This window comes from Agelaius tricolor, unplaced genomic scaffold, assembly GCF_023055355.1.
Source record: "Agelaius tricolor isolate 1412-34295 unplaced genomic scaffold, bAgeTri1.0.p SCAF_1, whole genome shotgun sequence".
NCBI classification, from domain to species: Eukaryota; Metazoa; Chordata; class Aves; order Passeriformes; family Icteridae; genus Agelaius; species Agelaius tricolor.
Genome location: NW_027269261.1, coordinates 36,740,065 through 36,755,504, shown reverse-complemented (window position 1 = coordinate 36,755,504; position 15,440 = coordinate 36,740,065). Strand labels below are relative to the sequence as shown.

Genomic DNA, 15,440 nt, shown 5'->3' with positions numbered 1-15,440 from the left:
ACGCACATAATCCAGGATACCACTTCTTCTTAAAATATGTCTTTATCTCCTAAACAAGTCACTAAACCAATGCAAACCTCTCAATTCCTCCTACTTCTGCTTCCATGATTTTTTTTGACCATGGAGAAATTGCTTTCGAAGCTCCAATCATTTTTTCATTAACTTCTGCTAGAATTGCTACTTTCCCATTCTTTAAGAACTGTAAGCACTCTTTAATACAGAAAGAAAAGATGAAATAAGTTACCTGGAAACTGTGGATGCAGGTTAATTGTTGAAATTCCAGGAGAAAGCTGAGGCTGCCCAGGCTCTAGATAAGGCTGCTTTTCTTGATCAATGGAAGCTAATTCCTAGAATGATAAAAAAATATAACATTCTGAAAACATTCTCTAAATTCATAGCTACCCACAAACTCCTGGCTTGAGACACTGCTAACGTCCTCACATGAGTGGCTTTTGGTAGTGGATCATTAATCACCACCAATTTAAAACTGAATGAACATGGAATATATATATATGTGTGTATATATATATTTTTATATAATAGAATAAAATTTAAAAGATTTTACTTGAAGCAGCTATTTCCTAGAGCTTCTAATTGTATCTTTGGCTTTGTCCCTCCATAATTCTCCCATTCTCTGGTCTTTAATTGCTTACAAATAGCATTTGAATGCAGTTCAGCATCACACAAAAGTTATACAATCACATCTAGGTGTCTGACAACTGGGAAAGGTTCCTTCTTAGCTACTGAACCCATCATCTTATTTTCACAGAAATGTTATATGCTTGTATGTCTGTAAGAAAATTAAATGGAGCACAGCTGCAATTACTCACAACAAATCCCATTATCTCCAGCACAGAAAACCTGAAACCTCCAGAATGGGGGACTTCACAAAGATACACACTTACTCTTCTCCAATGAACACAGGACACTCAATACAATGAAATTAACTTAGGCACTAATACCAGCCTCATAAGCAGGTCTCACAAATGCTTCTCAAAGCTTCATAGCGTTTCTCTCTGATTTGTTTTCTCTAGCTGTTAGTATCTGTGTCTTTTCTTCATACTCTCCGCATTTTTCAGTATCCTCTTTAAAACAGTCTCCAGAAGGGGACAGAGCAATATGTACCAGACCCTCCAGCAAATGTCTCTAAGAGAGGTTAAAGTAAAGTAATCTCTTTCCTGTACCTCACTACCTGCCTGTTGTTGTACATTATAACAAAACGAGCTCTTTTTGCCTCTGGGTTTGAGCAGTAAGTCCACAGTGACTTGTTTGTACATCATAAATTCTAAATCCTTTCCCATCTGTTTGTACCTGATAAATTCTAAATCCTTTCCCATCAATTCTAAATCTGTATCCCATCTCATGTATGGTCTGCATTCTAATTTCTACATAAATTGCATCATGTTTTACCTGATCAGGAGCTGCAGTTGCCACTAAAATCAGAAAGAAAAAAAGAGAATTAATCAGTTTTCACAAAACATTTTATTACATATATTGTCACATTTGGAAGTGGTTGTCGCCATCACACAAAAAATTCAGGCTCAAACCTCATTCCAAACTAGTGGAAACATGAAATCATGTTCCTGAAGCAAGTGTAAAAAACTAACCTGAAAATCAGAATAAGATTATACACACCATCTAATGTTTATTTACTCAGTATTCAGCTCCCTTGTAGATTTCTCAATTGTTTACCTTCTTCCTCAGAAACAATTTCACAAGCATACAGGTTATTAACTTACTGATGAAACCTTTACAATTCCTTCCAAGGGATATCAACATCTGTAAACACTTTAAAGGTAAATTATTGTCATAATGATATATATTTTTCCACTAACAAATTTGCAAGGATTTATTGCAAAAGAAAAAAAGGTTTTAAAATTTGTCTTTTCTTTAGACAAGTAAGAGTAGTTTGGGGTTTTTTCCTCCACAAATATGACTTTTTTTCTGGGAAGGAGTGGTAGAAATTTCATATAAATTCTTATTTTCCATTGCAGCTTTCCTTTTTAGAATCCGTAAATATATATATATATATATATATATATATATATATAAAATAAGTTTTTTAAGTCTTCCAAAAAGACTTAAAAAATATGTCCTATTTCTGATCATACAAATGATTGAGATTAAAGCAGTCTCGCTCTCTCTCCATGGTCTCAGCACCTGGCAGGACCTACCCACAGCCTGTGAGGAGTAAATGCCGTGATGCCACACACTGGGCACCACGGAATGCTCTGCTGTGGGGAGCGGCGCCTCTCGGCCCTGCACTGTCCGCAGCTGCCACGCAAAGAAACAAACCATGGAAGACACATGCACAGAAACAGAGAAAGACTAAATTCCCCCACTCTCACCTTCTTGTACAGCCATCTCAGTCTCACTTTTCTGTGAGAAGGTCAGTGCCTCCACTGGCTCTTCCTTTGCTGGGAGAGGTGGAGGAGAAGTACCTTTAGCAACAGGTTGAGTAATCGGGGTCTTGCCAATGGCAGGTGGCTGTACTCTAACTGCAGGGTGATGATATAGCTTGTTTCTGTGAGGGCCAGAAACCGTATAACCCATTCCACCAGGGCAGATTTCCTTAAAAGCAGCTAGATTTGGGATGGGAAAATATTCCTTTTAGGAGTCTAAAAGTGCAATATGTTGACATAGTGGAAAATATAATGACTACCACTAAAAAATTTCATCTCATATTGTATATACATATTTACAAAAAACTTCTTAAAGAGAAGCTATGCATAGCATGCTAATACGATTGAGCATTCTCCCAAAAGCATGTTCTGGCTGTTTTTCCCAGGAGGTTTCCACTCCAGTTTACCATTTTTCTTTAGTTATGCTTATCTGTCAATATAACAAGATTTTTTAAAATTAATCCCCTTCAAACAGTATATCCTTTCTGTGTGTTAATTTAAATGTGCAAGTAGTTTTTATCATCTATATTGCATACTGAATGGAGATCACTACTGCTATAATTTTCTTTTTTGTAGAAATCAAAGGGAAAAAGCTCACCAGCCCTGTACTATAGGAGCAGAACACTACCAACCAGTATCAACACTGATCCACAGGATCCCACCTGACTACATCAGAGGCCTCATAACAGTCCAGATCCAAATTCCACTGAATTGAAAAAGGCTGGCTAAAAACAAGATGGGGATCATAAGAAGCCAAACCACTACTGGAAGAGAGGGGAAATAACCTTATTTATAAAGCTGCTACAGAAAAAGTTAATTAAAGTCAAGCTCTATCTCTACAGGTGCTCTATATGAGCATCATGTTTTGCAGTTCTACTGGAAGAGTAAAATGAGAAAGAAATGCAAGTCAGTCTTCCTCCCCATCAAAGAGAATAGTTATAACCCTGTCAGGGTCAGGAGACCTTTAGGAGTCTTGAGGGAGCAGTGCTTCATTGTCCTTATTGCTCTAGGTAAAGCCATGTTGGGATGAAACAAAAAAGATTTAGTCTCCTGTGTGGGAATTCTTATGGCAGCCTGAGGGATCTGCCAAGTGGGGCATTGGTATGTTCACAAATCCTGTTTTGAACACATCAGGGTTTTAAAATGAATTAGTATCTAAAATAAAAGCACAAAGTAGCTAAAAGCTCTCTAGAGATGAGTTAAACTATACATTAATCAGTATGCATTAACTGCACAATGTGTTCTGATAGTGTCTTAGTAATAGAAAATATGAAGGGTGAAACTAATTAAATTGAGTGGATTCAGAATAAGGAAATACTTTTTGCTGGGACATCTAATATCAAAACTTGCCATAATACCCAACTGAGGGTGGGAATTCTGGTCAAAAGAGTAAGACAGAAAATTTGATGTCTGTCCCTTCAGATGCATACTTAGGACATAGGAAATCTTGCTTCAGGTCATATTCTCTCAAATGAAAACTAGAAATGTGAGCCTTATTCTACTACAGCTCTGATAAGATCTCTCAACACCTGAGCATACAAATCTGGCCTCTCAGTGTCTCTTTAGGAGACTATTTACTTTGTACGAATATTTTAGAAGCTTTTTATTTCAGTCGCTTTTATACTAACATGGGATGCTGCAGTAAATACATTACCCCCTTCTGGAGTATCTCACTTTCACACATTTTTCATAGAAAACTCTGAAACATTATCAATTTAACCTGTTACAGAAAGGAACATGTTTTTAAATCATGCATGTAGTCATTAAATGGGAAAAGCTCATCAGAATTTTCTAAGAGATTACTAAAGTTTTTTCATTGAGAAAAAAATCACTAAAAGAACCAATTCCATATGATACTCAATATATTTTTTGTGAGTATATATAGCAGTCATATAAGGATGTATTCTGTGCTCCACTATACACACTATTGGGCATAAAGCCTCATGCAATATTCTCACAGATGTGAAACACCTGCATTTAAATTGCAAGTCATCTCATAAGAATAGATTTTTTCTCCATTAAAAAGCCATAGAAATATTATGCATCCAAAAGTGAACTGGAGTTTTAAATCCTGATCAATGATCTAGTGACCCAATGGTCATGCAGGAAACAGTGGCTTTAAAAATCTATTGACATGCTCAAAACTGTTGGTCACTTTCATTTCTGTAAGTCAAACTTCAGAAAGTAAGGAATCTGCTCATCATATCTCATAATATCTCTGATAGTAGCTCTGGATTTCCCAAAGCTAGCTGGTTTGAAAATGTAAATCTTTACAAATACTTCAGAGAAACACATGACCTGTATCATGACAGTGACATCTGCAGCAGCAGCTTCAAGTAAGCACAGTGGATTGTCACTACAAATACCTGGGCTAAAATACTCAAGAGACTGGACATCATGTATATTACAACAAGCAATGATGCTTCTAAAACAGATGCTTCTAATTTAATATTACATTTGGGAAAAAAGGTAATATTAAATTGATTTTGATTGAAGACTCGATGGGCATTTCAGTTTTAAGCAACATCAGTGAATAAAAAGTACTTGAAAACAGTGATTGGTATGTGGTATCTTAATCTATAACCCGCCAAAGTGAGAGTAGTGACCAACAGGCTGATGTTTTTGAACTCCTTATATATTTAAATAACAGCAGAGCTCCAAGGGAACACTGATAATACAAGAGAGCTTTATGTATCAAGTAAGGAATAGCACATTCCTCAAAATGGATGTGAAGGAAGATGAGAAAGCTGAGACATTACCGTGCATATCCTACTAAGTGTAATACAAACTACATCCCATGTTGCTCTGTAACTGAATTCTCAAAAGCTGCCATCGTTTCACCACAGCCTTTAACAACTGAAGAGTATTAACTACATTTTGGGTTACTTTTCCTCTATCTAAAGTATATACTCTGGTGGTTGTTTTGGTTTTTTTAAAAGCGTTCATAACAAATTAGGGGGCAGGGGCCAAGAGGTTGTATTTTTAGTGGGACGTGCTTACCTGTTCCTGGGAGTGGACACTTCTCACAGTGTGGGCCCCAGGCTTTGCCAACACTGCAACAGCAAAGCTGCTTGCTGAGCTGAACAGAAAGAGGATGCATGCACTGCTTTCCTGCACTAACAAACCGGTAGCAGGGTCCTTTCTCTTCAGCAACTACAGGGTTATCAGCTGCAATGAAAGTGGAAGAGAGGATGGTACTGTTCACATGAAAAGCAAAACAGAGAAACACCACTAGATTTTCAAAACCACTTAAACAGATTAATATTCTGTCAGCAGAAGTTTTATTTCAAACACCTATCTCAGATGAGAATCACAACATTAAAAATTCTTATTTTGCATCAAACGCTCTGAATTCCGGCTTACTCTAGATCAAGGATAAGAAATATTTGAAAGAAAAACAACAACAACAACAACAAAAAGTAACTTGAAAACCAGCAGTTGCCAAGCTGCCACAATAAAGAGTGAGAATCGTCACTCTCACTTGCACACAGCTGCTGAAGATCAGGCACTGGCACTACACAGTTGTGTCAAGCTGTAAAGCCGAAGGAATGTCCATCTATAAGCAGGCTATGTCAATAAGTCTGCAAAAGCTTTAAGTAGCATATATGAGGTTTTTTTTCATAAAAGAGACAATTACACATCAACATTTTGTTATGCTTAGTTTTAATATGGAAGAGACAAAGGCCATAAACTGTGATTAGTATAAGGTAACAGAAAGCTAAGGTCCATCCAGCTTTCTAATTTATGCATCCATATTAACATAAAATTAACACTTCTGGGTAACACGTTCACATAAATCAAAAAATACAGACATCTGATTTTCAACATGACATGTGGAAGCAAAACCAAAACCCAACAACCAACTCCTTTCTTCTGGTGTTCAACTGCAAAGCAGTATGAAGTTCTTCAAACTGCTGAGAAACTCTCTCAGCAATGGAGTGTTATTAACTAGTAGCATAAGATAGTTAAGGTAGGAAAAAAAAAAAGAAAGAACTCACCTATGACTTGAGACTATATTTTATAAATGTAAAGATAGCTCAGAGAAAACTTAGGATTATAGCTATTTTTCACTTGTACATATTCTTCACAAAAAAAAGTGAAAAAATTAGTTGTTCTTTACATTGTCTTTTCTTCTTGCAGAGGTCATTGATTGTAACCAAAGTAAAAGCTACCTAACAGAGGGAAATATTTGCATTCATGTCATTCACAACTTTTTCTTTCTCCTAATTATCTCTTCATTTTTAATTCTTCTTAATAAAAAGGAAAATGTGCCAAAGACCATCCTGGGCTAAACCTTTATTAATGGAAACAACTGAGATCAAAGCTGCAGAGGTGGAAAAGGGGAGAGCAGGACACAAAGATGATTTTGGCTGAAACTAGCAGAGCGGGGAGTGAAAAAAAAAAGTGGAAACTCCAGGCTACTGAAAAATATACATGGGAGCTGGAGATGGCCTTGAAGATTTGGTGACAAGAAAATCAGGAAAAGATAGAAAGGATCCTGGGCAGCCACTGGTAGAGACCAAGGTTTCCAGGACAAAGAAACAGAAAAGAGGCAGGAGCACTGAGACTGAGTAAATAAAGCAAATAAACTGAGAACATGAGTTGGGGACAGAAAAAGAAAGCTGACAGATGAGAATAATTGGGCCCAGTCAAATAAATCTTCATCTGAAATGTAACTAAGTATCTAATTTGGTACTTTGATTAGCAGTATTACTTACGAATGCATCTTGAGAGGGTAGGATCTGGCACAAATCCCACTTTGCAGGTACATCTGTAGCTGCCCATGGTATTCAAGCACTCACCATTAGGGCATACTCCCTGTAACTGACACTCATTGATATCTGTGGGAAAATTGAAAAAAATCAGATGCTGAAACATGTACTAATATTTTTCTTTCTTCAGAAGTTCTTTTTTTTTAAATATATGAAGGATAACTGTTACAAGTTAACACTCTAATCCACACTTTTCCCCATACTGACATGTGATTTATAATCCTTCAAAACACTGCTGAGAACATAACAGAAATAGTTCTATTTATACATCATTCTTAAGTACTCTGAATTAGAAAAACAAATACACTTTGACTGGCTTATCGACCCTTCTTCTCCTGACTAGATGTTTGCTTGCACAGCTCAACACAGCTCACAAGAACATTCAAAGAGACAAGATTTCACCAATCTAGTATATTTTACAAAGGGTAGAACACTGCTTGCCACATTTAATACAGTTTTTATTAGTATTTATATTTAAGAGTGCTCAGTGGTTCATTATGCTGAAAGAAACACAATGCAAAAATATCTGTAGCCCAAAGGAACTTGATGGCAAGAACATGCTTCAGGGAGCACAGAACACACCTGGCATGGAAAGCATTGCAGCTGTGGCAACAGCAACACAACTTCTTAAGAATTATGTCGAACAAGAGCCAGCAGTGCCCTGGCAGCCAGGAGGGCCAGCCCTTTCCTGGGGACATCAGGCACAGCATCACCAGCCAGGCAAGGGAGGGCATTGTCCTGCTCTGCTCTGCACTGGGGCAGCCTCACCTCGAGTGCTGGGGGCAGTTTTGGGTGCCACAATGTAAAAAGGACATTGAACTGTTAGAGAGTGTCCAGAGGAGGGCAGAAAAGATGGTGAAGAGCCTTGAGGAGTAGTTGTTGATGAGCAGCTGAGGTCACTGGGTCTGTTCAGCCTGGAGGAGACTGAGGGCAGACCTCAGTGCAGTTACAGCTTCCTTGTGAGGGGAACAGGAGGGGCAGGCACTGATCTCTGCTCTGTGGTGACCAGTGACAGGACCCAAGGGAATGGCCTGAAGCTGTGTCGGGGATAAGTTGTTAAGTTGGATATTTGGAAAAGATTCTTCACCCAGAGGGTGGTTTGGCACTGGAACAGGTTGGTTCCCCAGGGAAGTGGTCACAGCACCAGCTTTTCAGAATTCATGAAGTGTTTGAAGAACACTCTTGGGCACCTGGTGTGATTGCTGGGGATGGTGCTGTGCAGGGCAGGAGCTTGACTCTATGATCCTTGTGGCTCCCTTCCAACTCTGTGTGTTCTGTAATTCTGTGAACTGCTTTAATAAAGTTTGCTGTTACTAGGCCACCTGTGCAAGTGTTGCTTTCAGGGTCTGACTGAATAATCCTCCCATTCCCCAAGCATTCGGCCTCAGGTCTATATCACACTCATGGTTGCATTTGTAGTTTACTTACTCTTAAAACAGGACCTGTCTAATAATCATCTGGATACCATCTGGAACCATAAGTCAGCCAAACTAGGTTTTTATTTCAGGAGACAGCAACAACATAGTTTGCACTGATAATCCAAATGTCAAAACAGTAACAAAAATAAAATTTTTAAAAATCCTCTAATTCACAATTATCTGTGTCATAAATGGCGATCTCCTCTTTCAAAAAAAAATGGGAGAGTAGATTGAAATAGACCTACCTTAAAATATTTACATTTATTATTTTTCCATCAGACTTTTACTCTCTATCCTCAAGGCTAGGAAAAAACACCTACCCTGCTGGGTAAACAAACTTCATGTGGAAGTCAGAAATTCCAGCAAGTTCTTTAAAAATAAGATATTAGTGATAATTTATCTAAAATATATAATATTTATTATCTTTCCTTTTAGCTTTTATAATACCAACCTCATTATATTTGACCTCATTGTATGTTGCTTTGTAATTCAACACCATCACTCAGGGTAAGAGGTTGAATATACAAAATGTAACAGATGTGCCAAAGTTTGCATTTGGAAACCTACAGAAAGATTCTTTCTTCTTCATTTTTCTCCATAAGTTTGGCTACCTGTCCCATGACACAAGAGTGTATAGTACAGCAGACTGTGGCAGTTGCCATATCAGGCACATTTTTTTCCCAAATACTGTGTTGAGCTTATCCCTCAGCTCTTCCAGTGCTCTACCTAATATAATATCTTGACACCACCTGGATAAACTTCACTTCTATGCACTTAGCTACATGTGACAAGGAGTAATAATTTATATCCTAGGACTATGGATGAAATGTGATGGAAACCACATGAATTACAAAGGATCAGCTCTGCCTCAAAGGAATTTTCAAGTGAAATTCCCAGACTATATGGCTTTCTGACCTCAGAGGGAGCGGACTATTTAAAGAGGAGAATGCTATAAGAAAAGAGCAGAAAAAACAGTTGAAATATTTTTGTACAGTAGTCTACTTTTTGTCCCGTCCAATGTTTAAGCAGGATGACATCCCATATAAGAAAAGGAGGATCTTATTTAAGGATTGCATTAATACAGAATATTTATCAACCTAGACATTTTCAGATGTACTTGAATTTCATGAAGTTTCTTCATCTGACTAGGTTCTTTCTTTTACCCTGAAATCTCAAAATATGATCGAAGGCATCTACACAGTCCCAACTGATCCCAGAAGAAAGATTATCACTATTCCAATATCTTTATAATTTGTGAGTATTAAAGAAATTAACTTAAATCTTAACAGTTAGCAAACTAAAGATATTATTGAAACATCCCTAAATAGAAACACAGTGATGCTGCTGTAAAGTTGTTGGGAGGAAAGGACATATTACTAATGTGCTATTTTCCAAAATTAGGCTCAACTAGGACCTGATGGAACAAAATACTCTGAAATATCTAGAAGCTAATACAAAGAAAATACTGGAACACTCAAGAACCTTCTATTGAATTTTCTCTCTGTTTGCAATTTGGGTTGTCAGATCAGTCTTCAAATGCTAAACCACAAAATTATTCTACTTGCTTTGATAAAGCATTTTCTCTGATGTCAGAAATAAGCTAGAAGAGATAGTATCCTTTACTCTGAGTACAGGAAAAATGTCATTATCTAGGTTCATTTCAAAATGAAAATCCTCAACACAATTACACAAATACACAAATTACATATACACTTATGAACAAAAACCACATACAGATTTTGAAGGAAGAGGAAAATCACAGGAGAAATTGATACACATAATGAAAATAATTTCTCTACTTCCTACATTGTAATACCCAGACAATTTCAAACAACTTTCTCCCTTTCCAAATTCTCATTATATGTTTTTCTTTACAGGAAAAGTAACATATACGACTGGAGGAAAATGGAAGCTGTCTGCTAAGCGACATACATAATGTATCACTGTTTTGATGACTTTTTCTGGAATTAGAATTAGCAGAAATGCTTTGCCTCATGAAAACAGAATTTAAGTTTTACATCAGTAAGGAAGACAGCTTATTTTAAATAATGACAATTTGACTTAGTCTTTTTACTGAAAGTAAAAACTGTAAAATCTAAGTCTCTTTGTTAACTGTTAAAATACATTGCTGTTTACATATATGTTAACATGAAATGGATGGCACTTTTTCTGTCTAGGAGAATAATTGTACCCTTCTACATGTTTTTAAGCAAGGTAAGTAATTACATGGCTTAACATAAGTGCATTTGTATTTTGAATGTTAAAAATGATTAATGATGCATTCTTCACTTATTAGATAATATAATTTACTAATATATATCCACCTTCCTTTTAAGGAATGTTTAAAAAATCTATATAGGGATAAACTTTATTATTTGAATATTAGAAGTATAAATGTTTCAAGGCATTATTTCCTGGAGTGGCTAATTTGTGGATACATGGGATCTTCCTATAATTCATGAATACACAGTCATCCTTCTTTCCAAATGATTCAACTATTCTGGAGGAAACATTCACAGATGCTGTCATTATTGCCTCGGTATTCAATCTCTTTACAGATGAACTGTTCTTGTATGTCTTGTACTAAAAACATAATTCCCCATTCACATGAGCTCTGCTATTGCTATTTAATGTGGACACTGCTACATTTAAGTACCAGCTTATATATATGTAAATATCAACTAAAATTTCTTCTAAGTTACTGACGCAGATATTCCTTTTGCTAAATTTGTGCAATTTTTAAAGTTAACTTCATCGTGCATATGCCAGTGCCTCAGCATAACTTAATTATAGTGCATTTTAATGCCTCTTTTCCTGGTCATGTCTACTCAATGAGCTCATAGAATAACTGAGCTGATGCTCTACACTGAATTACACAAGCTTGTCTAGGGATTCCACAGAAACAAGCCAGAAGCTGATGATAAAAAAAAAAAAAAAACAAAACCTCAAATTTTCAAAAGAAACATATATACACATAGGAATAGTGTGTATTTAACAGCTTGAGCTGAAAAAAAAAATCCTCTCGGATTCACTATCCATTTCAAACTGTGGTAAAAGGCCACCTATCCAAAATGTTTCCTGCCACCTGTTGGCCTGCCAGACTGTGCAAATTGCATTGGAATCAACTTGTTCAAGCAGCTTGAAAGGAAATCTGATTCAATATTAGCAGACTTTTTTTTTTTAGCCCTCTATTTCTTATATATGGACATTAAAAATATTTCAATTTTACATTAGCATAGGAATAAGAATTCATGTGCTCCATTGTAAAAACTAGAGAAAAATGTCTGAATAATGTCTTGTGCAGAAGTACAAACTCAAATTACTCCTCAAGCATGATGGCATGCTTGAGGAGTAATTTGATCAAATGCCTCCATCTACACAGAGGAACTACTAAGGGGCTAGGTAGTAGTACTATAAAACTACACATATAACTTTTCAAAGACCAACTCAATATAGACTTTCAGTTTTTGAGAAAAGGAGAGCAAGAGAGCAATTCAGTTCCATTGGTAAAAAGCCTCAGTTCCAGTGATACAAAAAAAAGAGAATTTAAACCAGGAGATATTTCACACAGCATCTCACATAGCTCCATAAAGAACTCTCTCAGTAAGCACTGTCATTTATAATTTATACAGAACTGGTAAATAAATAATTGATTTTTTAACAGTTGGTGTTTGATAACATGTATGACTTGACCCTTTCTCAAAGGTAATAAATGGGTATAACCCTAGTGGCATGAAAGAAGCATTGTCAATTCTGCACTGACTGACAGCCTGACTCTTTGCTGTTACCCTTTAGTATTATCCATGCCAAGTATGTGGAACTGGTCCTTGGCACACTGTGTCCCTGGATTTAGTAGTCCATGCCCATGAAAGTCTGACTCATCCTTACAATCAGTTCAGATGGCAGTGGAAGCCAGATGCCATCCCAGCGGCCCTGTTGGTGACTGCTCTCACAAGGTCACCCAAATACACAGAAGCTTTGTCACAACCAAGGTCTTAACAGTGATGCTGCAGCACTGTACACTGTACACAGCACTGTACACACACAGCTGAGGCTGCTGTGGCTCAGCTCCTCCTATACCCGTTTCTAAGCACAGCTTGATATATGGTGAGGTCAGCCACCACGCTCTCCAGAGCCACCACCATGCTCCCAGCTTCAAGTAACCCAGACACTGTAACCAAACTGCTGCTAATCTGCCCCACTAAGGAGAATTTAAAACAGGCTCTCAACAACAACAACAGTTGGTGTTTGATACCTTCCCACACATTTTTATAGGTCTTCTGGGTGTTAGGTCAGCCTGCTCTCCGAAAATGCAATGTGTTAATGACTCACTGCCACTGAATTTCCTGGTGAAAAAAAGCAAGCTATAACAGCCATTTTCTAACTGCATGCCTGCCTGCTTATGTGGAGAGTACAACTATGAACACAGTACTATCTTCGTGAATTAAAAAAAAAAAACACAATAAAGGATGGTGTTCATTTAAACAAGTAAGCACACAGTAACATTGAACTTGTTATAAACCATGATAATTATATAGCTTTAGTAAGTTCAAAAAGAGATTCATCTTCAAAGAACTTTACATCCATTATTAGAAGATGAAAGATGGAAATGAATGGATAAGCCAGATAACAAAATAAAAATTTACTTTGATCATGTCTTTCCTGCTTTCTTTCTATGAATGTTCATAAAGAAATTTTATTTGGATTTTTGTCCAGTGTAAGGCAATCATCAAGGTTTCATACTAGAAATACCCCAAGGCACTTTACTAGAATCTTGGTCCACATATATTTAACACAATCAGATGAAGAACTGTTTTTACTCATGACCACATATAGACATTTGCATGGGCTGAGTATCACAATACTAAACTAAATTTTGTTCAGTCTAAGTGCAGACAATAGTTAACATCACCTATTTTCTTCTAATAACTGTGATTTAGAGAAGGACTAAATACTCCAGAAGAAATAAAAACTTGCAGGAAGCTTCTGAAAAACAACCTGACCCTTATCTGTTACTTTCCTCTAAGCAGTTCTTGCTTGCCTAAAGACCAAAACCCCCAGTGATTTTTCAACATCTTCACCTGTATTTCCTCAAGTATGGATGTACTTGTTCAGCTCTCTTACATACACTGCACACTGGGGAATTACGGTGACCAAAAAAGAAATGCATCAATCAAAACTTCAAATTCTGTCCTAAGGCACTTAAATTTCAGTGACAAATATTTTCACACCTAATGAAAGGTTTCCCTCTCGCTGATGTAGAGGTATTTATGTACAGAAAAGTACAATGTAGTAGAATCCCTTTCTCAACTGAATGACAATGCACAGAACTCTCTGCTGGAGGGGAAGACACGCTGCAGAGGGTCTTAACTTCCAATATTCTGCTTGCATTCTCCAATTCTACACTGGCTTTTAAATTAGATTAAAACAGTGTTTGTGACTGCACTAGCTGCTGTCCAACAGTACTTTGGTTCTTTACTGGAAACCTACAAGCAACTACAAGCACATTTCCTTGAGCAATGTTATACCTAATTCAATCACATCCAGGAAGTGAATCATTTCAGCTTTATTCCAGGATTAATGACATTTAACGCAGCCTGAGTAACCTTTATCCAAGAATAACAAACCATGCTAAGTGTAAACATCCAATCCTAGGAAAAATTCCTGTGCCTGCTTAAAATGAGATCTGTACCTGTCACTTACTGTTGAAAGAATATGCTTTGCTTGGTTACTGTAAAGCATGCCAAGTTATTTACTACACCATAAAGCTCCTTTAATTTCCCATTTTACTCAAAGAGCAAGCAAATATGGAAATGCCCCACAACCTGCTTCTGTTGTACACATTAACAGGCCAACACAACCTGGAGGTGATGGCTGCTACAGCCAAGCAAAGTGGTGCAGAAGGACTGATGATCAGCAGAGAGCTGCTCTGCTACAGAGCACCCTACAAAAGCTGATGGCTGGAGTATCAGCTCTGCAGTGTTTCCCTTTGGCAGCTTCCAGCTGTAAGGCAATTTAGGAAGAGAAGTTCACTGTGTTTTGGCTGTGTTAACCATTACAACAGCTTCTCAGACCACCCAGGCCCAGCTGGCCTAATGCAGAAATGCTGAGGTGGTGTAAAGCTGTCTTCTCTGCCTCCAGACTAGTAAGTCATTCGGACACACGGAGCAAGGCCACTGCCCACCCTTTTCGGATAGTGAGCAATGCCCATATTTGGTCACAGAATACAGGAATTTGAAACATTCCTATAAAATTAAATTCATTCTTTCATTTCCAGGCTTAGCACATTGAATTTATGTGTATCAAAATCATTGCTGCTTGGAAACTTTAACCACATTTAAGTACTATCTTAAAATTCTACAACCAAACATACACGTTTATTATTGTGTTCTACAATCTTCTAATATTACATTATTTAAATCTATCTATTCATTTTAAAGAAAACATTTTTACTCAAGAAAAGCAGTCTGTGAATTAAAAAAGGTCAGGGGTTACTGCAAGACTTTTGAACAATGTAAATGCAAAAAAATTAGCCTTTTTTGAAAGAAACCACTACTACTATTGATGTAAATAATGCAGTCAAATTTCTTTTCAGGAGAACTGACAGCTTGGAAATTATAGGTTCCACTATTAAAATGGGACTGGGGTTTGATTTTATTACTATTTAATGCTGGAGTAACTAAAAAAGGCATTTAAAATTTTCATAAACAAGGCTGAAGAATGTTAAGTGATTTAGTAAAAATTAAAAAAATAAACCCTCTTCTGAAACAATGTATCTCACTTGTATCATTGAGTTTGATATATTACAAATTTGGTAGGTAATTTTTTTATTATATTAATTAATATGA

At 36.8% G+C, this 15,440-nt stretch overlaps 1 protein-coding gene across 8 annotated transcripts in view; it reads right to left on the bottom strand.

Moving 5' to 3' along the window:
* LTBP1 (latent transforming growth factor beta binding protein 1) overlaps positions 1-15,440 on the bottom strand; it is a 189,435-nt gene that overhangs the window by 63,708 nt on the left and 110,287 nt on the right. For 5 of the 8 annotated variants that reach the window (XM_071429915.1, XM_071429922.1, XM_071429938.1 and 2 more), the window contains 5 exons: positions 7,121-7,243; positions 5,403-5,570; positions 2,349-2,582; positions 1,411-1,433; positions 245-347 (listed from right to left, as the gene is read on the bottom strand). In XM_071429915.1, coding sequence (XP_071286016.1) covers positions 245-347; positions 1,411-1,433; positions 2,349-2,582; positions 5,403-5,570; positions 7,121-7,243 — 651 coding nt within the window. The remainder of the gene's footprint in view (positions 1-244; positions 348-1,410; positions 1,434-2,348; positions 2,583-5,402; positions 5,571-7,120; positions 7,244-15,440) is intronic. The other 3 variants (XM_071429931.1, XM_071429957.1, XM_071429946.1) reach the window with 2 other exon arrangements.